Source organism: Salvia hispanica, chromosome 3 (assembly GCF_029641045.1).
Source record: "Salvia hispanica isolate PSC_SH4W2 chromosome 3, Shi_PSC_v1, whole genome shotgun sequence".
Taxonomy (NCBI): domain Eukaryota; kingdom Viridiplantae; phylum Streptophyta; class Magnoliopsida; order Lamiales; family Lamiaceae; genus Salvia; species Salvia hispanica.
The window spans coordinates 27,134,646-27,161,977 of record NC_142694.1 but is presented as its reverse complement, the minus strand read 5'-3'; the positions used below and the strand labels follow the sequence as shown (position 1 = coordinate 27,161,977).

General features: G+C 36.2%; 5 protein-coding genes across 8 annotated transcripts; all 5 read right to left on the bottom strand.

Moving 5' to 3' along the window:
• Window positions 1-1,332: 1,332 nt before the first annotated feature.
• On the bottom strand, window positions 1,333-1,914 carry LOC148930476 (50S ribosomal-like protein). Its single transcript, XM_089067894.1, has one exon. The coding sequence runs from the start codon at window positions 1,801-1,803 to the stop codon at window positions 1,462-1,464; it is 342 nt and encodes a 113-aa protein (XP_088924020.1). The 5' UTR covers window positions 1,804-1,914; the 3' UTR covers window positions 1,333-1,461.
• Window positions 1,915-8,128: 6,214 nt separating this feature from the next.
• LOC125210664 (putative lipid phosphate phosphatase 3, chloroplastic) lies at window positions 8,129-11,464 on the bottom strand. Of its 4 annotated transcripts, none has more exons than XM_048110225.2 (9): window positions 11,334-11,464; window positions 10,737-10,802; window positions 9,660-9,881; window positions 9,491-9,578; window positions 9,270-9,379; window positions 9,077-9,167; window positions 8,768-8,956; window positions 8,627-8,686; window positions 8,129-8,482 (listed from the first exon to the last, which is right to left on the bottom strand). In XM_048110225.2, the coding sequence occupies exons 3-9, from the start codon at window positions 9,873-9,875 to the stop codon at window positions 8,304-8,306; spliced, it is 933 nt and encodes a 310-aa protein (XP_047966182.1). In that variant the 5' UTR covers window positions 9,876-9,881; window positions 10,737-10,802; window positions 11,334-11,464; the 3' UTR covers window positions 8,129-8,303. The 4 variants fall into 4 exon arrangements, with proteins under 4 accessions (XP_047966182.1, XP_047966179.1, XP_047966180.1 ...); XM_048110222.2 differs by lacking the exon at window positions 11,334-11,464 and adding an exon at window positions 10,982-11,206; XM_048110223.2 differs by lacking the exon at window positions 11,334-11,464 and adding an exon at window positions 10,906-11,101.
• Window positions 11,465-13,483: 2,019 nt separating this feature from the next.
• LOC125209640 (putative pectinesterase/pectinesterase inhibitor 51) lies at window positions 13,484-15,488 on the bottom strand. Its single transcript, XM_048109227.2, has 2 exons — window positions 14,600-15,488; window positions 13,484-14,255 (listed from the first exon to the last, which is right to left on the bottom strand). Exons 1-2 carry the CDS (start codon window positions 15,486-15,488, stop codon window positions 13,573-13,575), a joined length of 1,572 nt encoding a protein of 523 aa, XP_047965184.1. The 3' UTR covers window positions 13,484-13,572.
• A 4,332-nt stretch (window positions 15,489-19,820) lies between these two features.
• On the bottom strand, window positions 19,821-20,177 carry LOC125209641 (uncharacterized). The gene has a single exon (XM_048109228.2). It carries the CDS (start codon window positions 20,175-20,177, stop codon window positions 19,845-19,847), a length of 333 nt encoding a protein of 110 aa, XP_047965185.1. The 3' UTR covers window positions 19,821-19,844.
• A 1,038-nt stretch (window positions 20,178-21,215) lies between these two features.
• Window positions 21,216-23,727, bottom strand: LOC125211735 (putative pectinesterase/pectinesterase inhibitor 51). Its single transcript, XM_048111649.2, has 2 exons — window positions 22,735-23,727; window positions 21,216-22,010 (listed from the first exon to the last, which is right to left on the bottom strand). The coding sequence occupies exons 1-2, from the start codon at window positions 23,624-23,626 to the stop codon at window positions 21,334-21,336; spliced, it is 1,569 nt and encodes a 522-aa protein (XP_047967606.1). The 5' UTR covers window positions 23,627-23,727; the 3' UTR covers window positions 21,216-21,333.
• Window positions 23,728-27,332: the final 3,605 nt, after the last annotated feature.

Sequence of the window (27,332 nt, the reverse complement as noted above, 5' to 3'; positions counted from 1 at the left end):
CCCCAAATGATGAGTGAAAGAGAAGGTAATAAGGTGGAAAGGTGGGACAAATATGTAAAATCAAGTTCATTCTTGGTAGAGAGCCCAATACATAAACAAATATTACCTATTGTCCAAGATTTCAATTCTTGCCCATTTCTTTGAACAGTGCGGGCCTTTGCCCAATTCTAGGGCTTCCTCCAATTAATTATTGGAAGGTGAACAATCATAATTCCCCCAATTGGGAACACGCTCCTAGGCAACATTTGAGATTGAAACGAAAATTAAATTGTGATCAAACAAAATAAGAAAAAATATTGATCCACCCCATCATATCCCACTAGACACTTAGAAAAATAAAGGTATGGAGCTCGAAAAACTATACTAACCCCAAAGCTTACTAAAAATAACTTTTTATTATCAATCAATACAATAAGAATGATGCTTTTGCAATCTTGCTATATTCTTGCCAAATGAATAACTTCTCTGTCACTTGATGTTAGAATCATTATCACAAAGGACTGTTCTCATCATTAATATAGTTTAGCTAGATGTACATCAATACACATATGATGACATGTAACTTAACTAAGTAGAGTGATACTCATGCTCTTCAATACATGTTATCATCCGGCGAATCAAAGAATGGCATAATATCATGTTCAAGTTTTTAGCACAAAAATGGCAACGTCAAAGTAGAATCCAAGGCACAATATAAAAGAGCAAGCATGCTTAACACTCTAAAAAAATACTATACATTAATTTAAAGCTCAAAATCTTTGGGTTTGTCCAATGCTCAAGATGAATGCTAAAAAATGCACATTTAACACTCTTCATTTGTTTCTCCATCTGCCTGATGTCATTCTAGAAGACGTGATGTGTTGAAAGTAAGGTTTCAGAACTCTTCTATTATCCTTCCTCTAAATCCCTCGACACGAAACTCCGACAAACAATCAGGTTCCGTTGTGTCTCTCCAACCATCACATTAAGAACGGAGGTATGAGACAGATTTGAATTCGCTTCTGATTAAATTAAGAACTGAAATAAATAGATGTTGAGGTATTGAAATGAATTTGGGCAATAATGTTGATGTGTATTTAGATATTTGTTTTTGTATTTGGTTGAAAATATACATCATACTCCCAAAACAAAACATTATCAAATGTAGGAGTATGAATATGTGATAACTTTAATTAGCCTGGGGAATACAAATTATGAATTCACTTTTATCCAAGTCTGGTTATACTCTATAAATATTTTTTTTATGTAAGGTTTTTAAAATTATTGACGAATCAGGGATTAAACCTTCACATATCTAAACAATTTCAAAATTATTTAAATCAGAGCATAGCATTTCAATAATCCGATTTTTCCAAGAAATGAAAGGGTCAAAATATTTAATTATGGTCGCTCAAAACATGGAGTAATAATTAATAAAACGCAAAAAGCACTAAAAATTTTCCATAGAAATTAAACAAATGGTCACTCAGGTATGGCGACAAGTGCCGGCCGCCAAGCCCTCCTCAACAACCGTTGCCGAAACGTCACCGACAGCGCGCGGGCCCCACCACCTCTCCTCCCTCCAACCCTCTCCGGAGCCCTCTCGCTGAACGACGGCGGCGACGACACGAACAAATCCTTGAGCTTGTGGCTGACGGCGACGGAGGCCTTCTCCGGCGAGCGATCGGGATCGCAGCGCCTGCGGCTGAGAAGCATACGGAGGGTTGTGCGGCGGCGGAGGTGGATTACCGGGCTGGTGGTCGGGCTCCGGGTAGGGCTTCCGGCGACGGCGCATTGCGTTGCTAAGAACTTGAATTTCTGCATAGAAAAGAAACCAATTTGGGGATTGGGGAATATTCAGGTGGTAAACTGAGATCTACTTATGTATGTATGATGCACCCTTTAATAATGGAGTATTGTGTTTTTATAAGATTTCCCCATAAATATACATACACAATACCATGTATATTCGTAGAATGAATTAATATATATCCAAAATTTGATTACTAGGATTTTGTGTATTCGATAATATTATTCAAAGTTTGATAATTTTATCTCAAAAATAAAGTTCTATGTGAAGAATTATGAGTATTATTCGAATTTAGTCTCCTCCATTATTCATTTATTTCTCCATCCACGACGCCAAAAGAACAAAAAAAAATTGTACATAATATTCCAAAATTTGTACTCCCTCCGTTCTATAGTATTGGAGGAAAACTTTTCGGCACGGAGATTAAGAAAAATTGTGTTAAGTGAGTTAAGTTAAGACAGAATAAAGTGGAAAATGAAAAAGGCAGAGAGATGAAGATAGAAAAAAGTAAGAGAGAGTAAAGTAGGTATGGAAAAATGTGTTGACTTTTACTAAAAAGGAAAATGAGTCTATTATTTTAAAACGGACGGAAATGAAAAAATGCCCCTATTACTATGGAACGGAAGGAGTACTAGTTTTCATTGATTGATTATAAGAAACGGAAAAATCACCGTGCAATCATTGACGGAGCATTGCAGAAAATGGTTCATGGCCTTTAATAAATTTAAAATTTTCACAATATTTTAACTTTAAGTTTCAGAAATATTATTCAACCTTCCAAATAAAAAAGTCCACTGTATTCCAAAAATTCATTTCTAGAGTATTAAATTTGGATTGAATAATAAAATAACGAAAACTTATCTTGTACAGTAAAGTTTCATTTTTATTTTTTAATTATAATTAATTTTGTAAAAATTAAATAACAGGAGTACTATAATAAAAAAAAAACTACTCCAATTAATTTTTTTTAATCAAAACTACAATTTCTGAAAATTTAAAAATGATTTAAAAATAACTGTATTTATTGAGTTATAAATTTGAATTAAAATAATAATTTTTCGCCCGCCCTTCTCCTCACCCTAACAGTGCAACGACTCCCGAGAAATGAGCATAGTCATCGCCCCGCACCCCTACCCGACCGTGGTGCCGTACCCCTCTTTCCCATTAAAAATGCCTAACGGAACGAAGGCAGCAGTGGTGGATCCAGGATTAATAAATGGAGGGGGCAAAATATATATTAGTAAGTTGGTTTAGGGCGAAAATGATAATTTTTTTCGATATTTGGGGCGATGTCGGGACAAACGGAGGGGCCGGACATGATAATTTTACGTCTAGATAAGAAGAAATTAGTCGCACGGAAGGGGCGACCGCCCCCCCCCCCCCCGCCACTGGAAGGCAGAGAGGGAAACTAATGATATCTTTATTGGAAATGGTTGTCTATTTATTAGTAAGACACGCACCAAACTATGATAGTGTCACATAAGACGACACATTACTCATTTGAATCTTTGGGGTTCTTCTTTTTCGTACTTTAATAATGTGTGTGTAATCATTCATTTAGCACAACTCATCAAAGATAACTATACAATAAATAATTAAGTACTAGACGTAAGTTATAGGATAAAATGCATGAATATTTTATGTGATACTACTAAAAACCATATGTTATGCAGTTATAGATTTAATGAGTGTGCTCAATGGACATGTAAGGATTAGTTATAGTTTATATCTTGAAGTTTATGACTTTTAGCAATACTATGCAAGATTTTCACACTAGAATTATAGATAACAATATTGACAATGATAATGGTAAAATAGCTGATGGTATGGATTGAAACAACGAATTTTAGATAAAACTTTGTCTGAATATAGTTAGAAGTGCTTTCTATCACTATATAAGATATTAATGATAATAAATAATGATGTTTGGTTGGCTTTTTCCTAGTTTCTTTTGTCTTAATTTAACGGTCTTGTTAGCTTTTGGGTGTAGGGCTGGGGAAAAATACCGAAATATCGAAAAATCGGTCTTATCGTACCGAAAAAATATCGAAAATACCGTTTTTTTGGTATACCGTGACTTTTGGTATGGTATGATACCTTACCGAAAGATTGCGGTAAGGTAACGATATGAATTTTCAAATACCGCGGTATACCGCTGCATACCGAAATTCGGTATATACCTTAGTTTACGGTATATACCGTAAATTAAGGTATATGCCACAATAATATAAACACAATTGTATATAAAATATATTTTATATATTTTTAAATTATAAATCTATTGTGAAATATAAATATAATTATGAATAAATTATATTTAATTTATTTTTAAAATTATAAATTATAAATAATATTTTAAAAACTCTAATTTTCTATTTTAATTGATGTTGAAAGTCAGGTATACCGCAAAAATAAGGTATACCGAACTTCGGTACGGTATACCGAAAATGAGGTACGGTATCGGTATGAAATTTGTCATACCGAATATAAGGTATACCGAAGTTCGGTATACCGAAAACTTTGGTAAGGTAAAGGTATGACTTTTTCGCATACCGTATTTACGGTAAGGTATACGGTATGGTGGTTTCGGTAAGGTATACCTTACCTACCCACCCCTATTTGGGTGCCCGTTGATTATCTTTTGTTGTTAAAACTAAGGGAGTTTGCTTGAATAGCAATTGTGAACTCATGCCCATCACTCATGACATGAGCCTTTTATTTTTAGAGTGAACTGCCTAATTGGGCCCTAGACTTGTATACTCTCACTTTTGCGGTGCCTGAACAAAAATAATATCATCAGCGGTACTCGGACTTGTAGTTATGCACGTTTGAAGGTTTTTTGCACTTTTTGATACTTTTTCTAGACATTATAATCATTGAAGGGGTGAAAGGCTAATTCGTCCGCACAATATCTTTCTTGTCTACAAGTCTGTCGCCTTTTCATTTGCATTTAGATTTGAGTGGATTTTGGACAAGTTTGAAATGATTTAATATCAATTCATGTTCAGATAGTCAGTAGAATAGGACAAAGAAGTGTACGTCTGTCTTCCTAAACACGAAAAAATTGACCAACAACAACATTCCCATTCCTACCATTTCATTTTCGGAAGCTCAAATCACAGCCCCCCTCTTCCACTTCACCCATTTCCACCGCCTATACCATTACAACCATTTCACCCTCCCTAACAATCCACACCCCATTTCGTTTTCGTCAAGAGATGCCTCTGCAGAGAAAACGGGGAAGACAAGCTCAAGCACCAGCTCATGCACCACTTCGACATTTGTATGGTGGCGGTTGTACAACTCCAAAATATACAAATCCAAGACGAAAAAAAAGAACAAGAGAGGGAGGAAGAGATGCACAAAACAAATTCAATCTTGGGAAGAAGAAAAGAAAGAAGATGACTTGATATATAGTGAAAAGGATGACTTGATATATAGTGAAAAGGGGACAAGGTATTTCAAAGAATAATGACAATTGACAAATCTTGGGAAATTAAGATGTCGCAATTTATAGCTTGTGGACAGAGAAAGATATTGTGTGGACGAATTAGCCCTTCACCCCTTTGAGGGTTATAATGTCCAGAAAAAATATCAAAAAGTGCAAAAAACCTTCAAACGTGCGTAACTATAAGTCCGGGTTCCGCTGGTGATATTATTTTTGTTCAGGCACCGCAAAAGTGAGAGCATACAAGTCTAGAGCCCAATTAGACAGTTCACTCTTATTTTAATAAAAAAAAGTCAACTTCATAGAAAATCTAACGACGTTATAAGTTTGTAGTTGAGAAATTGTACGTACATGATAAATAATCAGATGAATGATATGAGTATGAAAGACGTAGTAATACATATTTGGTTCTAATTAGTTAGAGCATCCCCATCCGTGCTCTTAAATAAGAGCACGGAGGTGGGCCCGGACCCACTTTTACTCCTTGTCCTTAGGCAAGAGGCACAACACTCACATCCATGCTCTTCCACAAGGACAAGCTTGGTCCCACCATTCTATTATTCAATTTAAATACTTCAATTGCAAAAAATATTTCTACAATATAAAAATACATTAAAATATAAAAATTACATAATTAAATCCTAAAAAATAAAAATTACATAATTAAAATCCTAAAAAATAAAAATACATAATTAAAATCCTAGAAAATAAAAAAATACATAATTAAATCCTACAAATTAAAAATTACATAATTAAAGACTAAAAAATACCACGTGGAAGACTAATCCTCTATCCCCAATATTCTTCGGAGACCCGTATAAATGGGAAAATTGAAAAATAAATTAAAGTGGGTAGAAAATGGATATAATTTATTGGGAAGTGGAAAAAATATTTTTTTTATTTAAAAACAACTTTTTAAATTAATTTCAATTTTTTTAAAAAAAATATATCTATGCCGTTGGCCAATCGCAGCCCGCCACGTAAGCAGCACCGCCCTGCCGCTGGCAAGGACGGATAACGTGCATTGGTGAGCAGCGGCGTCCTTGCCAGCGACAAGGACGGACAACGTTACCGCTGTGGATGGTCTTACAAACGTTATGGTTTTGAGTAAACATATGTGCCAATGACAACAAAACAAGTTTATATGACAATGCTGTACTAAAAATAATTGTCATATTAGTATAAATGGCAAATAAACATATTTAATATAAAGACAAAAGTCTAAACGTTATACCTTAAAAGGATTTGATATTTTGATTAATAAATTTGCTCAAGATTACATATAGGCTATAGCTATTAGTAGTACTCCATTTTTCTTTACAGCAATATTCGTATGTACCAAACTGTAACAGGAGGGCTTGTTCAAGATTTTTATAGAATGTTATTGTATGCAAAGAAAATAAAGAATAATAAGATTATTAAGAAATTATCTTAGAACCATCAAAGCCATGAGGTTCTATCCAAGATCAGTTATAAAAAAAACATCCCACTTACATTAAAATAAAATATAACAATTCAGTGCAAGTGAAAATATGAATTGATCGGGTGATAAAATGATTAATATTTGAGGCCAAATATCTCAGATTCAAACATTAGGTTTAAAAATTGATTTAAGATAAAGTCGGTGGTATACATCCATATATGGGTATGAGGTGCAGTTGGTGATTTGTTTGAGACAAGAAAATCTGAGGCGGGCTTTGCTTCATATCTAAACACAATTTTCCATTTAATTTCTCACCCACCATTTTATTGGACTTGGATTCCTATGTCCCTACTACATATACACATATGTATTTTCACTAAGGTTTTCGTCATTTTCAACACTATCTAAATTAGGTGTTGCATATTACCAACGAAATTAGTAAGCTAGCCTTAACTGCTAAAATAAACAAAATACATAATACATAATACATATACGATCTAAATTACTATGTTATTCATACACTCTAAAATAAATAAAGATACTATAAATGCTTATTATTTTTAAGAATACATGCTTTTATTAGGGGTGGGGAAACAGTCGGTTCGATTAGAATTGAACCGATTAGTCGGTTAACCGACTCTCATTTTTTCCAAATACATGAACCGTTCCTTGAGGAACCGATCGGTCCTAACCGACAGGTTCTTCGGTTCCACCAAAGGAACTGAAGGAGAGAGTAGCGGCGTGGAGAGTTAGACAGCAGCCTCGTCGTCGCCGGGGTGAGAGAGATCAACAACCTCTTATTGCCTCGTCAGAGAGAGCAGCGCAGCGAGGAAAAAGCAGCAGCCTCGCCATTGTCGGCATGGGAGATTATTTGAATTGACTTCATTGTAAACACTCGGTAATTTTTTCACGGAAGTATGGGATTTATAAGTTATTTGCTAACGTTCCATAATTATCGAATACGTTGAAGTTCCAAATTTAATAAACAAAGTAGCTGTCATGAGATTGGTTATTGAATCAGAGAGATTATTTGTGTTTTCTCTTGTTTGAAATGCTGACAAATTATAGGGACATAGAGTTTGATTTCTATCGCAGCGTTGTTCTTTGAAAATTGAAAGTTGTAGGGTTTATGAAATTAAAGTGAATCTATATAAAATCAAAATTAAATCTACTAATCGGTTCTTCGGTTCTAACCTTTCGGTTCTTGGTCCGAGAACCGTCCAAATCCTAACACTAACCGACAACCGAAAAAATATGGTTCGATTCTCGGTTAACCAAGAACCGAGAACCGTTTCCCCACCCCTAGCTTTTATAACGTTTGATAGATATAGATTGAAACTGTGGTGTTGGAAGGATATGAAATTGAAATTTAATTCGAAATCCAAACATTTATGTGATAGCACAATAATGATTAGGAATTGATTTCTCTATTTCTAAGTCAAATCCATAAACCTGACAAAAAAAGGGATTTTGTGACATGAATGTATAAGCACATATGAAGAAACAATTCTTGTTATACATAAAATATTCCTAATCATAATAGCTCCAACATCATTAACTACAGTGAGATTTCTCTCTTCAAGAAAGAAAAAATGTCCTAACTCATATGCACATTAGCTCCACTAAACTGCCAACCTTTGAAACTATCTTCTTCCAGATTCGATATCTTCATCTGGCAAGCTGGATGTACCAGCCTTGGCAGAATTGTTGTTCATTTGATTTGGCTGGATTTCGACCTCGGCAGCCTGCCCGTTGACCTGACCATTGTCCATATTGGCTCTCAGCTCCTCCAACACGCGCAAGTAGGCGTAAGTCATCCAACCTGCGCGGAAGCAACCAAATCTAACTCAACAACATTTCTCTTGCATTTTAAAGCGGCCGATTTTAGCCTATCCGGAGGCACTCTGATAGACGCCCAAGTTGTAATAAAGAATACAACTATTTATATAGGAAGATTAGAAGATACCATTGACATGATATGGAGGTGGAAAGAACTGCAAATAGCAGACAGTAGCAACTACTAGACCTGCCAAGAGAAACTTCCATTAAACTTGGTTTCGGAAACTTACAATTTAGCTATCAGTTACTGTAACTGCAATAGACCAACCTATCAAACCTCCTGCGAACACATCCTGCCAGTGGTGCCGATAGTCATCCACACGAGAAACGGCAACCAGAGACGCAATGAGTAGAGGGAGCACAACCAGGCACAGTTTGGCAACATGGCCTCTGCGATCAAACACCTTTATCTTCCCTGATAAATATAGAGACAAGAAGCCCAAGCCAGCAAATGCCCCTGTGTGTCGGTTTGATTAGTCTTTTAATTGATAGAACAAGATATTCTTAAAATGGTGAACAGGTGAGAGTTTCTTTCATTGAAAACTATAATGACGTCCGAATGAGATCTCAGTCTTACATGAAGTATGCCCACTGGGAAAACTCTTATGCCCATGCATTATGAGATGTTTGTCACCATGGCAGATTACATTTCCCCATCGATCGTATGCCTGAAGAGCTATTGAAAATTAATTAGGTGAATCGATGTCTTAAAAAAAGAAACAAGGTTAACCAGAAAAAAGGAAATACAATCAAATATTGAGGCCACGTACATCCTGTCCATCTGGAAAGCATCGCCAAAAGAAGTCAGGCCGAGGGCGGCCAACCGCATTTTTTATCGCATCAGTTATGACCCCCGTTATGAGGTCAGAAAATAGGAGTCCTATACATAGACAATAGCATTAAACTTTACAAACAATTGTCAAGTCATCCTTACTGCATATTAGAATATGATGTGCTATCAAAGGCCAGAGATCTGAAAGTATCATAATACCTAGAATGGAAGCATGAAGATCATATACATCTCTTTGGCGAAGATAGAATAGTAGGAAAATGAAAATCGGCAATGGAACTGCAGCTAGCTAGAAAAAACCAAGAAAATCAACTTACAGTGCTAACTATTAGGAAAACTCGAGATTTCTTAAGGAAAAGTATTAACTTACCACTACAGCCCAAAAAGGAACTGTGTTGTTCTTATGAGGATATTTGAGATCGGACATCATATCCTTCCCAACAAAGCGATAAAAGGGATGGATGACATTCAGACTAAGTATAAGAAAACCAAGCAACACAAGTATTAGCCAATCATGCATATGTATCTTTGCTACTCTGACTCCATGAGACCTCACGGTATGAGCTCCATCCCTCGCTTGCCACATTTCACTCTGCACAATATGACACATACTTCAATTTCACACCTCTGTGAAACTTCACATTTCAGAGAAATAACAAAAATTAAATAAGTAACTTTCTTCATCTTCAAATATCTACTTTAGGCAAATATGGATTTACTCACTTCATATAAATGCATAAAGAGAAAAATTGATAAATGGAAAGTTCGATGGAATCAGCTGTGCAGTCTTCGTTCAGAAATCAGAAATAAGTGCATATGGTTGTATATTTTGTTTGAATATGTACAGCATCTACCTCCATTTATTTTCTATGCCTTTATTTGAAATGGTTACTATATTCTAGCCTTAGTTTTGGTCTAGAGATTAGCATGATGACAATTTAATTGAGTAGTAAACAGACTAATGGTGTTGTACTTAAACCTCAGTAACACTCTAATTATACTGCACTTGATCTAATCCTATCAGAGCTGCAGGCTTTAGTGCCAATTAAAATAGGGATGATGTAAATATCACTTCTAATGATAGCTTCAATAGGTTGAGCCATAGTTAGATAATTGCCAATAAAGATGAAACATGCTTTGACCTTGATTTGCGACATCAACCGAGGGGAGATTCGTGATACTGCTACCCTCCTCAGGGAGGACAAAGCAAACAAAACTAAAAATCTGTTCAACAATCGATGAGATAAAACTCGAGATATATCTAATTACTGATTAGTACATACACATTGACAAACTGCCAAAAATGATGATATGTGAGTATAGCAAGAATAACATTGTTGACTACTGCTAACTGCTTATAGGTTTCAGTTACATAATGATAAAACTGAAGTAAGTGTGAATGCCATTCATATTCTAAGGAGATCCTCAATATTCAAAAGATCCGGACCTGGTGGGGGTTGGAGCCGATCAAAGGAGAATCTAGTTGAGAAAACCTATCACCGGAATTGCGCCTCTGAATTCGAAAAACATAAGTCAAATTAGTCATCTTTTTTCTTAAAATCTGCCAACGATTTACTTGTCAATCAAACAGCAAAAAAGAGAAACATTGAAACCACCCGAATCGAGAAGCACAAAATTCGTGAATTTATCACACAAAACGAATTGATTATCATCACTAGAAATCCCAGAGACCTGAGACTTGAAAGAAGCTCGGAAAATTCTAGAACAATAGTTGGATTCGGAATCCAGCGACGGCATGTTTGGAGATGAATTGGTGGTAAAAATGCAAAAAAATGAAATTACAAAGGAATAAAGGTTGCAGTTGAAAGACTGCTTTTATAAGTAGAAAAAATGGCACTATTCATGAAAGCAAAGTAGATACTACAATTTGCAAGAATCAAAGGGTCCACATGAATTCCAGCGAATCAATAATTGGGCGGAAGGCTACTTTAACGGAATTATAATTCTTAATTTAATTAGTAGTAATATAAAAATTGACATGAGAATTAGTAGAAAGATGACGGGAGGAAGAACACACATTCACCTTTTCAATTAATTGAGAAATTCGATGTTCAAAGCGAGAGGAGGTTTAAGGTTTGGTTGATCGGTGGCTTTGAAGATCTTCAGAGTGCGTGTGAGCGAGAGGCTGAGGCCACGTTGATACTCCGATGTTTCGTTGTCAGTTATTGCCGATTCCTATTTCACACTTTCCAGTCAACTATTTACTAAGTCCATGCATCCAGTAAATGAATAATTACTGAAATGAGGGGTATTTCCTTTGAAAATTCGACGCAACTACCAAGTTTAAAAATTAAATAGATTCACCAAATTAAATAAACTTTTCCTCATTACTTAGGTGATATAGCTTAAGGATAGCAAATTACAGTGGTCACGCTAAAAGCAGAGCCAAAATTCAAAATAAATTAACTCAATAATTATTAAAGGCCCATTAACAATGAATGTTTAGTGCATCCCAACGCTAGAGGTCGGGCCGCAAATCGCGAGTCCCAGCCCGGGATCAGGGTTAGACGGTGGAGAGTCACAGCCTGGGCCGGTCCCGGGGCCGCAGTTGCGTCCCTGGCCGTTCCCGGGGTCCGGCCCGGCTCAGGGTTACGCGCGACGGGACGGGCTGCAAACCCCCAATTTTTTTATTTTTATTTTTTTGCCTATTTATACCAATTTATTCAACATTTTTCCACCAATTTCTTCATTTCTATCCTCTATGTTATTTCAATATTTTTCTAGGACTTGTAATTTTTATTTTTTAGGTCTTAATAAATTTTTTTTCTAGGATTTGTAATTTTTTTTTTTCTAGAATTTGTAATTTTCTTTTTTCGACTGAACAATGAATTTTCCCGGTTTTAATTGTTCGGCATTTTTTAATTCATGCGTAAAATATGTTGAAATTGTGAATAGTGCAATTTAATAGTTGTGGCTGGGATGGACCTGCAAGGTTAGAGCAATTGTGGCCTGGGACTTAAATTTAGAAAAATAATGACGTGGAGAGGACTTAAGGCCTAAATTGGGGACGAGGTTAGGGATGTCCTTAAGCTATCCAAGATGTACGTGTGAATGGATCAAAGATCGAAGCAAGTAGACTGTAGACTGACATGTGAATAAAAGAGTCCAAGAGTTCATAATAATCTCAATATTTACGTATCTTGAAAGCTACTGAATTGTTTTAGTACTCCATATTTATTTGTTTCCTAGTTCATAGATATGTGAAATTGTATTAATTGTCTTTTCTTCAACCAAATTAAAGTTTTCATTCATGTTTATCTTCTACTAGCCTATTTCCTTTATATTTTATTATGTTTGAATAGGTAGACACATTTAAAGTGTATTTAATGATTCAATCTAGTACTATTTGATATGTTAGTTAAATTTTTTATGTGGCCCGTTCAATGGAGAAGAGTCCGTTGAATCAAGACTGGAAAATGGTGTTTTATTATCATGAAAAATTGAGTGATAATAATACATGCAACATTATTTCAATCTTAGATTACCTAAAATTATTAATATAGCCCTCAGTCTTGAAAATATAGAAAAAGTCAGAGGATAATGTTGTAATTTCCTACTATTATGTGACTTTAATAAACCAAACATGTGATTATTAAGGACTATAGATATATAGCATCAATTCAAACACCACATATATATAGAAATGAAAAACCAAGAAAAGCATTACTACAAAATGGTTGTATTCTTATCTGATGAAAGATAAACTTCAATTCAAACACACAACTAACGCTTATAAAAGGCCCCCGTATGTTGGATGAATTTCACACCTATTTTTGAATCATATTTTATGAGTTTTACTTCTCTTGAGTTAGTATACAAATTTCCAATTCACTGAGATCTTTATCTGACTTATTAAACGAATTTCATATTCGTCTGTGGCTTCATATACTCCATATCACAACTTATCAAATGGTCCATATATCCCGTTTGTGGCTTTATTCATTCACTGTATCAGTTTGATTCGTTGTTAGATCTTATATCAAGAACGAGGATCGTTTCATTAATACTTAGAAAATGATCAAATTTTTAGTAAATATATTAATTAATTTAATAATCCTTCCATAAATCAACTTTTGATAAATAGACAGGCCAGTAAAATACTAGGATGAAAATGATGGCATACACATGGGTGATTATGATGGGTGCAATTTACAGGTGCATTTAACCAATATAACCGAGAGTTTTTACTGCTTATTACCAAGTAATGTTAATTATTTTTTCAATTATTCCTACATTTGAACGTTCGAACAACACGTTAGAACTTATATGCCATGAATCCACTGATCTCCTTGAACGAAATTTCCAACGGAATAAGACGCAACATGCTCCGCCGGAATCTGGCTGCTCCACCGTACTCTTCCCGACGTGCCCGATCCGGCTCCGGCATTCTTGTACTCTCCATAGTACAAAGTCTTCAACCCAGAATCCCCGTCCCACGGCATCCATCCATCTGATGTAACAATAGCTTCCAAATCACACGAGATAAAAACAGTCCTCGAGTAGGCCTTCCACGGCCTCCCCAAGAAATTAGTGTGCACCTTCGGATTGCTGCGGAACAGAGCCATGTAGGCCTCTGTTCCGTTGACCACACAATTTTGGAAGACGAACCCTATTGACTGGGCAGGGTCCGTCCTCCCGTGGGCCGTGACAGCATTTTTCTCGCCTTTCTCGGGCTTTTGCTGGCGCGGAGCAACGAGGATGTGGCAGTCCTTGAAGAATGCGGCTGCATTACCGAAGATGAAGTCGACGTTCCCTTGGATGCGGCAGGATTTGTAGTACTGTCGCATGCTGTGTGCGTAGAGAGTGTCTTGATTGCCGAGGAATTCGCAGTTTTCGATGATGGAGCGGTCGCTGTCGGATCGGAATGCCACAGCTTGATAAGTTTTCGGGCCAGCTGTGTTTTGGAAGGTAATGTTACTTGCCATGAATCCATCTCCAAGAACTCCTGTATAGACAAGAATAAGTTTCATAAACCCTAATTTTTGAATAATTCGGTTTCAAAATATAACATGATATATTGGTAGTCAGTAATGGATCATATATTTGGATTAAAGAAAATTAGAATTATAGCCAATTAGTCATCGTGCCTTATTAATGGTTGAATGGTTGCAATTTAAAAATGTTTATACTAGTACAATAAATGGAATGCAACAATAATACTCCTTTATATCGGAATCCAAATGAAGATTTATAGAGTGGGAAAGAAAACCAATTCAATTAATGACACATTCCACTACTTTTTTTGAAGGCAAATACACAAAACAATAGATTTCATTCAAGTAACCTTACCAACAGTGAAGGACCGGTATGTGGACATCCCGGGCTGGCCAGCATTTTTCGACCCGGTAATGACCGTTTTGCCCATCCCATCTCCCAAGAAAAACACATTCCTCTTATCCAATCCCACCAAAACCGTCTCCTCATAAACCCCGGTTTTTATCCAAATCACGAACCGCTTATCCGAACCGGAAGGCGCCCTGTCGACCGCATTCTGCACCGTGTCGTAGTCGCACCTGCCTCCGCCCTTGCACACCACCACATCAGCCTTCAACCCCCGCGGCACGCCACCACCGGAACCGGGTTTAGAACCGGAAACCGGTTCCCAGAAGCCATCCCGCTCGGTCCGGACCGGGCCCCAAGAACCGGTTTTCTCACCATACAAATCATAGTTGACCAGCATCGCCAGAGTGGCGCTGCTGCAGCAGATCAAGGTAGAATCGAAGAACGACATCGTTTTGACCACCTGGGACGTGTCGTTGACGTACTTGAGCGCCGACCAGCAGTCGTACTTGTACCCGAGCGAGCCGCTCATCCAGGCGCGCGCCTCCTTGGTCTCGCCGCGGTGCAGGGCCCGGGCGACGAGGTCGGCTCGGTATTCAGCGTAACGCACCATCTCGAGGCAGCTCTGGGCGGCGGCGGTGCGGTTGGGGTTGCCGGCGGAGGAGGCGAGGATGTCTTGGAGCATTGCTCCGCCCTTTTTGACATCGGTGGAGATGGCTTGGAGCGATGATTGGATGAGCTGCAAAGCGGTGGCGTTGGGAGGCACGTGACCGGAGAGGGAGAGCCAGTCCTGGCATCGGAGAGGGTCACGTGAGGCTTTGCAGGCGTCGTGGATGATGCTACACGAGGAGTGGGCGATGAGGAGAAAGAGGAGGGTTAGGGAGAGAAATGCTGCCATTTGATTTGAAACACTGAGTTATTGTTATATGATCTTCAATATTTGATTATATAGGTATCCTACAATGAGTCGTATCCTTTTTCTTTAGTAGTAATTCATAAACGAATGTACTCTCTTTACAATTATGAAAATTTATCTGAAAAAGACAATTAAGCAATCAAGGTGGATTTTGAAACATGTCAGGATGCTGGGATGAGATTTATGGCATACACGCATTATTGTATTTCATTTGTTTCTACAAATTGTAATACTATTTAATGCACTAGGTAATTTTTCTGGTCAATTTATACAATATACTATGTGTGGACGCAAATTTGGTAATGGGTAGTATGTATTCGATCAATTTATAATTTTATAGCATATATAAAACATGTGCCAAATGTCCATACCTTCTATTACCATACTCCTCTATGCCCTCGTAATTGAGGCAGAACTTTTTAATGTTGAGAGTGGGCTTTCTGATGTTCCTTGGATAGGGTCGATGCAGCTTGAAATGGTTGGATGGAAAACTCATACTCCCTCCGTCCCATTGAAGATGATCCACTTTCCTTTTTAGTTTATCCCAACCAAGATGACCCATTACTTAAAATGAAATTACTTTTGTCTCACTTTATTCTCTCTCTCTTACTTTACTCTCTCCTCTCAACACACAAAATAAAGTTGCATAAAATCCCGTGCCGTCCAAGGAAGGGGTCATCTTCCTTGGGACGGGGGGAGTATTATCTCCTTTTATCAATGGGCTGGATCCAAGTATAATCTAAAATTTTCAGAATAGTTTTTGGACTTTATTTTTGGATATTTGGCATATAGTCGTATTGGGCCTTGACTGTCGTGATTATGGGCCAACATTTTTTGGGCATTTTTTTAGGAATTTCATTTTATTTGAATTGCATGTTACTCCCTCTATCCCGATTAAAATGACACATTTCTTAGCCGGCACGAGATTTTAAGAGTTATTAGTTAAAGTGTTTAATTGAAAAGAGAAATGGTGGGTGTGATTATTAAAATAGAGAGAGAAAGAAAGATAAATATTTTAGTAGGAATGAGAAAAAGTAGTTGGGTGTATTAATTGGAGAGAGAAAGTTTCCAAAAAAGGAAATGTGTCATCTTAGTTGGGACAAACTAAAAAGGAAAACGTGTCATCTTAAGCGGGACGGATGGAGTAATATTAACTCATAGTACTATATAAATTGCATTTCTGAATAGTCGTCTTCTATCGAGTTTATCACCTTAATTCCAAATTGAAACTGAATATGGGCTCTTTGATCCAAAAATCAAAGGTTGAGATTGAATAAAAAAAATATCAATAAATAGTAGACAAAATATCAACAAAATGGTAATATCGTCATTATGTTATCATAATAATTTTCGTGGGTGTTTTTTTATATCAACATACTGTTATTGATATTTTACCTACATAATATTGAGATTTTGCATACACTATATTGAGATTTTTTTTTGAATTTGTTGATAAAATCTGCTTATCAACATGTACGAAAAAGTGAAATATAATTTATCAAATTTCATCACCCGAACATCATCGGAACATATGCAATTGAGATCTCGTTGGAATCCTTATAAAATTATCTTTAATTTGTTATATTTTTTGTGAAAAAATAATTTAAATCTAGAGAGTTACATAAATTTAAAATTTTAAGATGATTTTGATGAGAGAGAATTGACATTAATATCCTTTAAATTTATTTAATAATTATTTAATTTAGAATATAATCCATTGACATTATTTCAACCACTAGATCTTCTAATCTAATGGCTAAAATTTATTCTTAATTTATGATTGCTAATTAGTTAGCAATTAATCACTCCCTCCATTCATATTTTTAAATGCAGCAGATTTTATTTGTGTTTATCAAATTATTAAAAGTCATGTGTTTAAAACATAAGTTGTACGTATATGGAGTACTACTATAATCTATCAAATTTACAAAGATTCGCATAATTTTTTTAATAAACACTAAAAAAAAGGGTGTTCACTTAGCACACGAGCTTGGTTGTCAGAATGTTAAAGAAAATGTGCACAATCCTACCACATTCCCAACATGGTCAACGTACTAAGAATACCTATTGCAAATTGCGAGCATATTCCGAGCACCATTAGAACGTGCTAGGATAAATTCGAGCACCTACTACGTGCTCGAAATCAATGTCACGACTTTGACATGAGGTATGCTTTCCACCCACATTTTGCGAGCGCGCTAAAAGTGCTCGAAATATATCCTTGCACAACTTTAATGTGCTCGGAAAATTCCTAGAACAAATTGAATGTGCTTGGAAAAATTCCTAGCACTTGCAAGGTGCTCGGAAAAATGAGGATATTATTTCAGATCATATCTGAATCTCACTTCTCTAATTTTACTTCTTTCATTTTCTCTTCAACTCGATTTCTTCAATCTCTTCCTACATTTTTTTCAATCTTACCCTATTATTTCTTCGAATCGAAGTAGTCTCTTTACCCGTAGCCACCTCGGCCCTCGCCTCTTTATCTTTTTATTATCTAAAGGTACAATTTTTACTTATTAGTTATTCTCTCTAACTTCTATGTTAATTAATTGATAATATTATTATATCTGTTTTAATTTACGTTAATTTTATGCTATAAGATAATAAAATGAGTAAGTTATGTTGATTTATTTTTGGATCTAATGACTAATATATAGTAGACTTACCCATGAAAACGTTAGATTAGCAAACTATCATAAATTGCCCACGAGCCTAGCAAATTGTAGATGCATTTCCAATATACTATATTGCAAACATAAAATATAAGGTGAAGTATATATAAAGAGCTCTTTCAGTATTTATCAAAAGAATTTTATGCTTAATAGATCTATACAAAATCAAGTAAACAACAATCAAGATTTAAATTAATTTATGGTTACATAGACAACGAGCAAACATGTACCTCTACCATATTGAACAACCATGTGAGATAATGAGGTGATTATATACTACTCTTGTTATTGACAATCTAAACTTATATGTTCAAAGGTAGCTGCTTTTTTATTCTATGCCAAAATTATACTTTCCATTAGCTATTTCATCATATGCATCTATACACTTGACCGGCAACGACCCTAGCAAGATGGATGAGCTCTTCGAGCAACGACTTCAAGAAGAGCATGTGAGTAAATGAAAGCCCATATGGAAGAGAAAGTTAGAAAATAGAGGAAGCGTCGGATAAGAAAATGGAACAGATGAAGGAATAGATGAAAGAACACATGAAGATCCTATTTAGTGAAAAATTTGGTGAACTATAAATTTAGACTTGAGCATTTTGAACTCATGACTTTGTGAAACAATTTAATTCTCTCAATCCATTGGGCATTTTTTAAAATTTGTTTATGTTATTCTTTTCTTTTGTTTGTTTTATTCCTATTTTTAGTTTAATGTCATTTTAATTTCACTGAATTAACAATTTTAAATGAAGCTGAAATAATAATAAAAAAAATAATAAAAAATATGAAAAAGTCATAGAATTCCGAACACTTATGTGCTCGGAATATTACATGGCCGAAATGTCCGTTCCTTGAGAACACGCATGTGATAGGAATCTCATAAAGGAGTTGACAATGAAAGGTGCTCGGAAACTAGCTAGAGTTTTGCTCGGGAATAATCTCGAGGAAGCAAGTGGCTAGCACCTTATGTGATCGGAAACCTCTATTTTTCCTAGTACTTTGGGTTTCTCCTAGCATTTCGGTGCTAGATAAACGTGAATTTTTTTTAGTGAAATACCAACAGTTTTTAGTATGGCACACTTTTGCTGCATTTTCAGTATTATTGAATAATTAATTACCAATTAGGAAACAATTAAGGATTTAACTAGTGTAAAAAATTAAGTAATTTAATACTACTAGGAAAGAGGCCGCCGTTAGTCCTCCACACAAAAGACCGACCCACTTCTTAATGATCTAAAATATAGTATGATTTTATCATTAATTTGTATGATTAACTGACTGATTAAAAATGTATATTAACAATAAATACCTTCGATGACTCTCTGGCTATCTAGAAATATGTAGACAACCTACATTTTGCCATCATCATGATGCCGAGGTTAAGATAACTAATTAGAGTGAACACAAATGCTTTTTAGTCAAAGAATTCACTTTTATATAAGTCTAATTATACTCTAGAAAATTTGTTTTTTCACGTTATCAAAACAAATACTACTTCGAATCAGGGATTAAATCTAAATAGTTAGATTAACTAGAGCAGAGAATAAGATCCATAAAACGCATTACAATTATATCTGAAGTTTATAAGATATTAAATGATCAATATAATCAAAATATTTATTTATGATCCCTCAAAACCACTGAAACCAACCAAAAATGATCACTCAGGTATGGCTACAAGTACCGGCCGCCAAGCCCTCCTCAACAGCAACCGTTGCCGAAACGCCGTCGACAGCGAGCGGGCCCCACCTCTTCTACCTCCGGCCGCCGGCATCAGTCTCTCCCCAACATTCTCCGACGCCCTCTCGCTGAATGACGGCGGCGATGACACGAACAAGTCCTTCAGCTTGTGGCGGCTGACCCTGACGGGGCGCTCTTCGTCGTTGCGATCGCAGTGACGTGGGCGGCGGAGGTGGATTACGGGGCTCCGGGTAGGGCTTCCAGCGACGCCACATTGGGTTGCTAAGAATTTTAACTTCTGCAGAGACCCCATTTTTGTGTTGATTTAAATGCAGTCAACTGTATTTATACTGGAATTCTTCAGATACAATCATTGATGGAGCGAGGCAGGTCCCACAAATTTGAAAATTTTAATTATCAATGTGTAAAAGTATTATTTTAAAATTAGTTTCATGAATATAGGCTGTTGAAAGTGCACTATTATTTTCTTCAAAACTAAATTATCATCGATCGGAAGGCATGAGTTTTGTCGGGAGACGTTTGAGGTGATATTCATTGAAGATAGATCATGTTTGGAATTTGGAGTAAAGCGTAATAATTTAGTTCAGTTTCAAAAATTTTGAGAAAAAGTGTCATTATGGTTGGAGCTGCAAAAGAATTTGACATTGAAGAAAAGTTTTGATAACTTTATTGCTAACTGTGGCAAATCAGTTCAAATAATTTCTTTTTAACTATACCCATATTTTCTCTTTCTCTCTTCTACTTAATCAATAACCCATTAAAATTTATGTCATCCACAATATATATAACTAAATTTCATTCAATATTTACATTAAATCATTGCAACTATGTATTATAGTGATAATGAAATTGGTTAAAAAGAGTATAATTTAATTAATAGGAATTCCAAATGCATTTCATCCCATTCACTCAAAAATACCTACTGTAGTTAAAAGTGAGCAGTTGATGTAGTTTCCGTAAGAACATTGTTTAAATTTTTAATATTGAAGTGCATTGTTTTTTTGTTTTTTTTGCATTTTAATTAGTCGAGATGCCCTAAGCAAACTCACGTCATTCTCTAGTATGACATGTAGACATTTTGGTGTTAAATATGATTAACACATTTTTATTATGATTATTACTTTTGAAAAGCATGGACGCAAACTATGTGATAGCTTAGTGGACTGAGTTAAAAACAAGGAGGTACGATTGAACCCCAAAAACTCGAAATAGCCCAGTGGTAGAATGCTCCAAGACCCAGGTTCGAATACGAAGATAATACTAATGTATTAATTGATATCTCATTTTCCTTTATATTTTATCATCATCCCATGTTTGCAAAGATAGCCAGTTCAACTAATGCCACATTCCACTATTTATTCAATGAATAACACATCCAATTTTATTTTATTATAGGAAACACTAACAACATTCTTATTTCATTCCAAGTAAAATTTACCAGTGGCCCATCAGTGAATCCACTGATCTCCTTGAATGAAATTTCCAACAGAATAAGACGCAACATGTTCCGCCGGAATCTGGCTGCTCCACTGTACTCTTCCTGACGTGCCCGATCTGGCACCGGCATTCTTGTACTCTCCATAGTACAAAGTCTTCAACCCAGAATCCCCGTCCCACGGCATCCATCCATCTGATGTAACAATAGCTTCCAAATTACACGCGATAAAAACAGTCCTCGAGTAGGGCTTCCACGGCCTCCCCAAGAAATTAGTGTGCACCTTCGGATTGCTGCGGAACAGAGCCATGTAGGCCTCTGTTCCGTTGACCACACAATTTTGGAAGACGAACCCTGTTGACATGGCAGGGTCCGTCCTCCCTTGGGCAGTAATGGCATTTTTCTCGCCTTTCTCGGGGTTTTGTTGCCGGGGAGCAACGAGGATGTGGCAGTTCTCAAAGACTGCTGCAGCGTTGCCGAAGATGAAGTCGATGTTCCCCTGGATGCGGCAGGATTTGTAGTACTGGCGCATGCTGTGTGGGTAGAGAGTGTCTTGATTGCTGAGGAATTCGCAGTTTTCAATGATGGAGCGATCGCTGTTGGATCGGAATGCTACAGCTTGGTAAGTTTCGGGGCCTGCTGTGTTTTGGAAGGTTATGTTGCTTGCCATGAATCCATCTCCATTAACTCCTGTACAGATAAGAAATGGTAAGAAAAGTTAAAAAAGTGGATGAAAAAAAGTTAATGAAATATGAGTTGAGTGAGTTATTAGAATATGATGTACTATTTATAATAAAATTGAGCTGTGACTCCTATTTATGGACGAACTGAAATGAAAAAACAAGACTTCTATTTATGGACGTAGGGAGTATATGCAGCAAAATAAAATACTAGAAAAAACATAAAGACTAAAATGTACAGCATATTTGTAAGTTTGTAGTATTAATCTAAATAAATCTACTCTTAGGAGTGGTGGGCCAGATAAACTTCTGGGTCAGTCATTTTTTCGGTTTCGGCCCAGATATACTGCTGGATCAGTTAAATTTGGCCCACAATCGGCGATTCTGATACCATGATAGATTACATGTGACCCATGAGAATTATATATTGATTTCAGGTCTATGTGAACACCGATTTGGGATAGTTATAATTTTATACTATCCAGTTTCAATTGCCAACAAGTATCATCTAACAATTGGCAGAACGTATGTTGAGAAAATGAAGATCTATAGAGTGGTAAAGATAAATACTTCAGTTAATGACTTATTCAACCATTTTTTTCAAGGCAGACACATAAGAACAAATTTAATTTAAATTATTAAGATTTATAGAATGGGAAAGAAAGATAAGAAATTCAGTTAATGAGACATTCCACTATTTTGTTTTAAGCAAATTTCATTAAAATTAAACTTACCAACGGTGGCGGACCGGTATGTACCCACCCAAGGCTGGCCAGCATTCTTGGAGCCGGTAATGACCGTTTTGCCCATCCCATCTCCTAAGAAAACCACATTCCTCTTATCCAATCCCACCACAACCGTCTCCTCATACACCCCGGCTTTTATCCATATCACGAACCGCTTATCCGAACCGGATGGCGCCTTGTCGACCGCCTTCTGCACCGTATCAAAGTCGCACCCGCCTCCGCCCTTGCACACCACCACATCGGCCTTCAACCCCCGCGGCACGCCACCACCGGAACCGGGTTTAGAACCGGAAACCGGTTCCCAGAAGCCATCCCGCTCGGTCCGGACCGGGCCCCAAGAACCGGTTTTCTCACCATACAAATCATAGTTGACCAGCATCGCCAGAGTGGCGCTGCCGCCGCCGATCAGAGTAGAATTGAAAACCGACATCGTTTTATCCACTTTCGACGTGTTGGTCAGGAGCGCCGACCAGCAGTCGTACTTGTACCCCAGGGTACAGCTCATCCATGCGCGCGCCTCCCTGTTCTGGCGGCGGCTCAGAGCTCCGGCGACGAGATCGGCCCGGTACGCGAAGGAAGTCACATCCTCAAGGCAGCTCTGGGCGGCGGCGGTGCGGTTGGGATCTCCGACGGAGGATTTGAGGATGTCTTGGACCAAAACACGGCCCTTTTTGAGATCGCTGGAGATGAGGCGGAGCGACGATTGGATGAGCTGCAACGCGGTGGCGTTGGGAGGCACGTGACCGAAGCGGGTGAGCCAATCCTCGCACGCGGGAGGGTCACGTGAGGCCTTGCAAGCGTCGTGGATGATGCTACACGAACACGAGGAGTGGGCGATGAGGAAGAGAAAGAGGAGACTCAGAGAGACAAATGCTGCCATTTGATTTGAATGAATGAGGTATTACCGTATTGTTATTCGATTTGATCTTCGAATCCTCATTATATAGCTTTGCTGCAATGATAATGTCATTTTTCTCTCCTATTCAAGATGGAATATTTGTATAATCTTTTAAAAATAATTAAGCAATCACGCAAGCAATCATAATGACGACAATTAAGGTCAGTTTGACTTTTCAATTTGGCAAATTTTGTATGCTTTATTTGGAGTAGCTCATTAACTCAATTTTCTTGTCAAAATCACATTAATTAGTTTTCTGTTACAAATATATATTTAAGCTGAAGATATATATAGGAATTGAAAGTTTTGAGGTAGTATTTAGAGAAGGATAATTGTTAGTTTTCATAATTATATGTAGACATTGTTACATTTTTTTATTTATTAAATATTTTTTAATTTTAAAATATAATTTATATAATATTATTTTAATCATTAGATCTACAAATATAATGATTAAAAATTAATCTCACTAATTATTTAGTCATCCAGTTAGGATTTTAAATACACCCTAAAGTAGTTCATCTAATTTGAAAACAAACTGCTAAGATCTATTTTCAGAAGCTATTGTAATGATGTCAACTATGGTTTACTGATGTCAATTTGTGTGTAACTAATGTCAATAAGGGGGTAGTAAAATAAATTTGGGTAGCTATAACTAATTTTAGAAAATATCTCAAAGCTTCAAACTAATACAACTATCTCGATTTAAATTATTTTTTCACAAAATATATACTCTCTTCGTCATATAGAAATAGGCTAGATTTTCTTTTCGTCGTTCCCATATAAATAATCCATATCCATTTATGGAAACATTTTCTCCTTCTCTTTTACTTAATCATTTATGGGTCTCAGTCTCACCATCCACTACATTATTTCAACTACTTTTTCTCTTTCTCTTCATTACCAATTACACATTAAAACTCGTGTCGTCCCCAATTAGCCTATTTCAATAAGACGGAGGGAGTATCAAATCAAAGGTAATTTTTAATGATTATAACAAGATCATAATTGCATAAGTTTTGATGATAAAATTTGATAATTTTATTTAAATTTTCAATATTTTCAGCAGTCAGATTCGTGTCAACAACATTATATTATGTCAATCATATGCATGTCCAATATTAACAAATTTAGTTGACATATTCTAGGTATTGAGTTGACATTATTACAATATCGTGTTGAAATCTCGAGAATCATGAAAATAGTCATGTACTCCCTCCGTTTTTTATAAATAACAACTCTTTCCATTTTAGTCCGTTCTTTAAAATAACAACTTTCAAACTTTCTATTTTTGGAAATCTTTACACCCTTATACATCAATTTATTTACTAGTTATGCCATTTACACCTCCCTAATAAAGTGGGCCTCATAATACACTAACATTAATTCTATTACTTTTTTCTCCCCCCTCTCCTACTTTACCAATTTTTTTCGTCCTCTCTCTAACATTACCATTTTTTATGTATCTCTCTCTTACTTTACCAAATTGTGCATTAAAACCCGTACCATTTCAAATGTCCTTATTTTTAAAAAACAGAGTGAGTATAATATGACAAAAATTCCCTTAAATAAATTAATGAATATAAAATAAATTTTCACGTGGCACGACTAATCCTGTTCAACTACTCCATATGTTTAACTACTCCATATGTCCATCGTTAAGGGTAGGGGTGACCGGTGAGTATTTGGGTTTCGGTTTGGTTTTTTTCCCAAACAGAACCGAATCCGAAAAATCGAAACCGAAAACATTGAAAAAACCCAACTTAAGAAACTGAACTAAACCGTAAAATACGATATTATAGTGTAAAATTTCAAAAAACCATAAAACCAAAAAAAATATACTAGATATAATGTACTCTATATACTATATAATATACTATATATTTTCTATTAATTAAATACTAGTATAATACATTATATTACATTATATATATTATATTTATATTCTATTAATATATAATAAAATATAATATATTATATTAAAGTAATAAAATATTAATAGCAGGTACACCTCACTTTTCACTCATATTTTTATTATAAAACTAATATATAAAAAAGGGTCCTATATTCCACTATTTTTTCTCACCCACTTTTTTTTATATTTCTTAAACTCGTGTCGAACTCAAATAAGACTCCTAATGATTGAGGAAGGGAGTACATTTTTTCTAGAGAGAGAGAAAGTAAATAGTGAGTGAGGTTTGATCTTTTAATTTAATAATTGAGTGGAACATTTTTCGTATATAAACTTTAAAATTGTATCAAACGTGGTAGTCAAACTTTTAAAATTGTAAAGAATTGAAAGTGAAATGAAGAACCAACACACAAAGAATTACGTGGTTCGACGTAAATGTCTACATCCACGGGCATAAACGGCTTGAATGATTTTATTTCAAGATAGTATGTAGGAGATACACTATTGAATTATACAGAGAGTATCACAAAAGAACACCACACACTTGGCTTCTCTAATCTCTCTGAACTCACGAAGAAAACTCTTCCAGATGATCTCTCTACCAAGTGAGCTCCTCACTCTCTTCTTTTGTATCATCTACTTGAGCTAAACCGTTAGCTCCAAATCAGTTACAAAACGTTAGCTATGAACGTTACAACCAATTTATTCTCCAATTTATTATGCTTTTCCAATATTGCATATGTAGTCCCTCATAGTTTAAATATTTCCATGGACACCCCTCACTACAATCTCCACCTTGGACATGGAAAAACTCAAGCCTTCATGCCATAACACCTCCTCCTTACTCGTCAGTCACACCCACCAGTTTCAAGCAATGCTTGAATTTTGAAACTGGTAAGGCTTTGGTAAGAGAATCTGCAGCATTCTCCTCTGTCTTTACTTTAGTGATCTTGATGTCTCCTTTCTCAACTTCATCTCTTATAAAATGAAGTCTCACATCAATATGTTTACTTCTCTCGTGAAAGACTTGGTGCTTCGCCAAGCAAATGGCACTATTATTGTCACAAAAGATAATGACAGCTTCCTGCACAACTCCAAAGTCTTGCAGCATTCCTTTCAGCCATATTCCTTCCTTTACTGCCTCAGTCAAGGCAATGTACTCGGCTTCTGTAGTACTTAGTGCTACCACAGATTGAAGGGTAGATTTCCAGCTCACTGCTGTCCCATACAAGTTGAAGATATACCCGGTCTGAGATTTTCTATTATCCATATTAGAGGCGAAGTCTGAATCACAATACCCTACTAATACCTCATTCCCCCTTTCCATCTTCTGCTTATACAGTAATCCAACATTTTTGGAGCCCTTCATGTATCTCAAGATCCACTTCAGTGCAGACCAATGCTCCTTCCCATGATCCTGCATGTATCTACTAGCAACACTTATCGCGTGTGCTAAATCAGGCCGTGTACAAATCATGCTGTACATAATACTTCCAACTATGTTGGCATATGGTATCTTTGACATTTGATCTCTTTCTTCTTCGGTCTTTGGAGCCTGGTCCAGCGACAGCTTGAAATGTTGTGCTAGAGGAGTAGAGACATCTCTGGAATCTTGCATTTTGAACTTGGCTATGACTTTGCTAATATACTCAGATTGATTCAGCCACAACGATCCTTTAGCTCTATCTCTCTGAATATCCATGCCAAGAATTCTCTTTGCTTCACCCAAGTCCTTCATCTCAAATTCCTTCTTTAACTGCTCTTTCACATTCTGAA

What these genes read in the sequence shown, in the direction of transcription:
- LOC148930476 (XM_089067894.1), bottom strand. Translation starts at nt 1,803, where the DNA reads ATGCAGAAATTCAAGTTCTTAGCAACGCAATGCGCCGTCGCCGGAAGC.
- LOC125210664 (XM_048110222.2), bottom strand. Translation starts at nt 11,047, where the DNA reads ATGCCGTCGCTGGATTCCGAATCCAACTATTGTTCTAGAATTTTCCGA. An exon ending in TTCCTTTTTGGGCTGTAGTG is followed by an intron (nt 9,579 to 9,659) that starts GTAAGTTAATAC and finishes GGTTTTTTCTAG; the next exon opens with CTAGCTGCAGTTCCATTGCC. An exon ending in GCTTTCCAGATGGACAGGAT is followed by an intron (nt 9,168 to 9,269) that starts GTACGTGGCCTC and finishes ATAGCTCTTCAG; the next exon opens with GCATACGATCGATGGGGAAA.
- LOC125209640 (XM_048109227.2), bottom strand. Translation starts at nt 15,488, where the DNA reads ATGGCAGCATTTCTCTCCCTAACCCTCCTCTTTCTCCTCATCGCCCAC. An exon ending in ATACCGGTCCTTCACTGTTG is followed by an intron (nt 14,256 to 14,599) that starts GTAAGGTTACTT and finishes TTGTCTATACAG; the next exon opens with GAGTTCTTGGAGATGGATTC.
- LOC125209641 (XM_048109228.2), bottom strand. Translation starts at nt 20,177, where the DNA reads ATGGGGTCTCTGCAGAAGTTAAAATTCTTAGCAACCCAATGTGGCGTC.
- LOC125211735 (XM_048111649.2), bottom strand. Translation starts at nt 23,626, where the DNA reads ATGGCAGCATTTGTCTCTCTGAGTCTCCTCTTTCTCTTCCTCATCGCC. An exon ending in ATACCGGTCCGCCACCGTTG is followed by an intron (nt 22,011 to 22,734) that starts GTAAGTTTAATT and finishes TTATCTGTACAG; the next exon opens with GAGTTAATGGAGATGGATTC.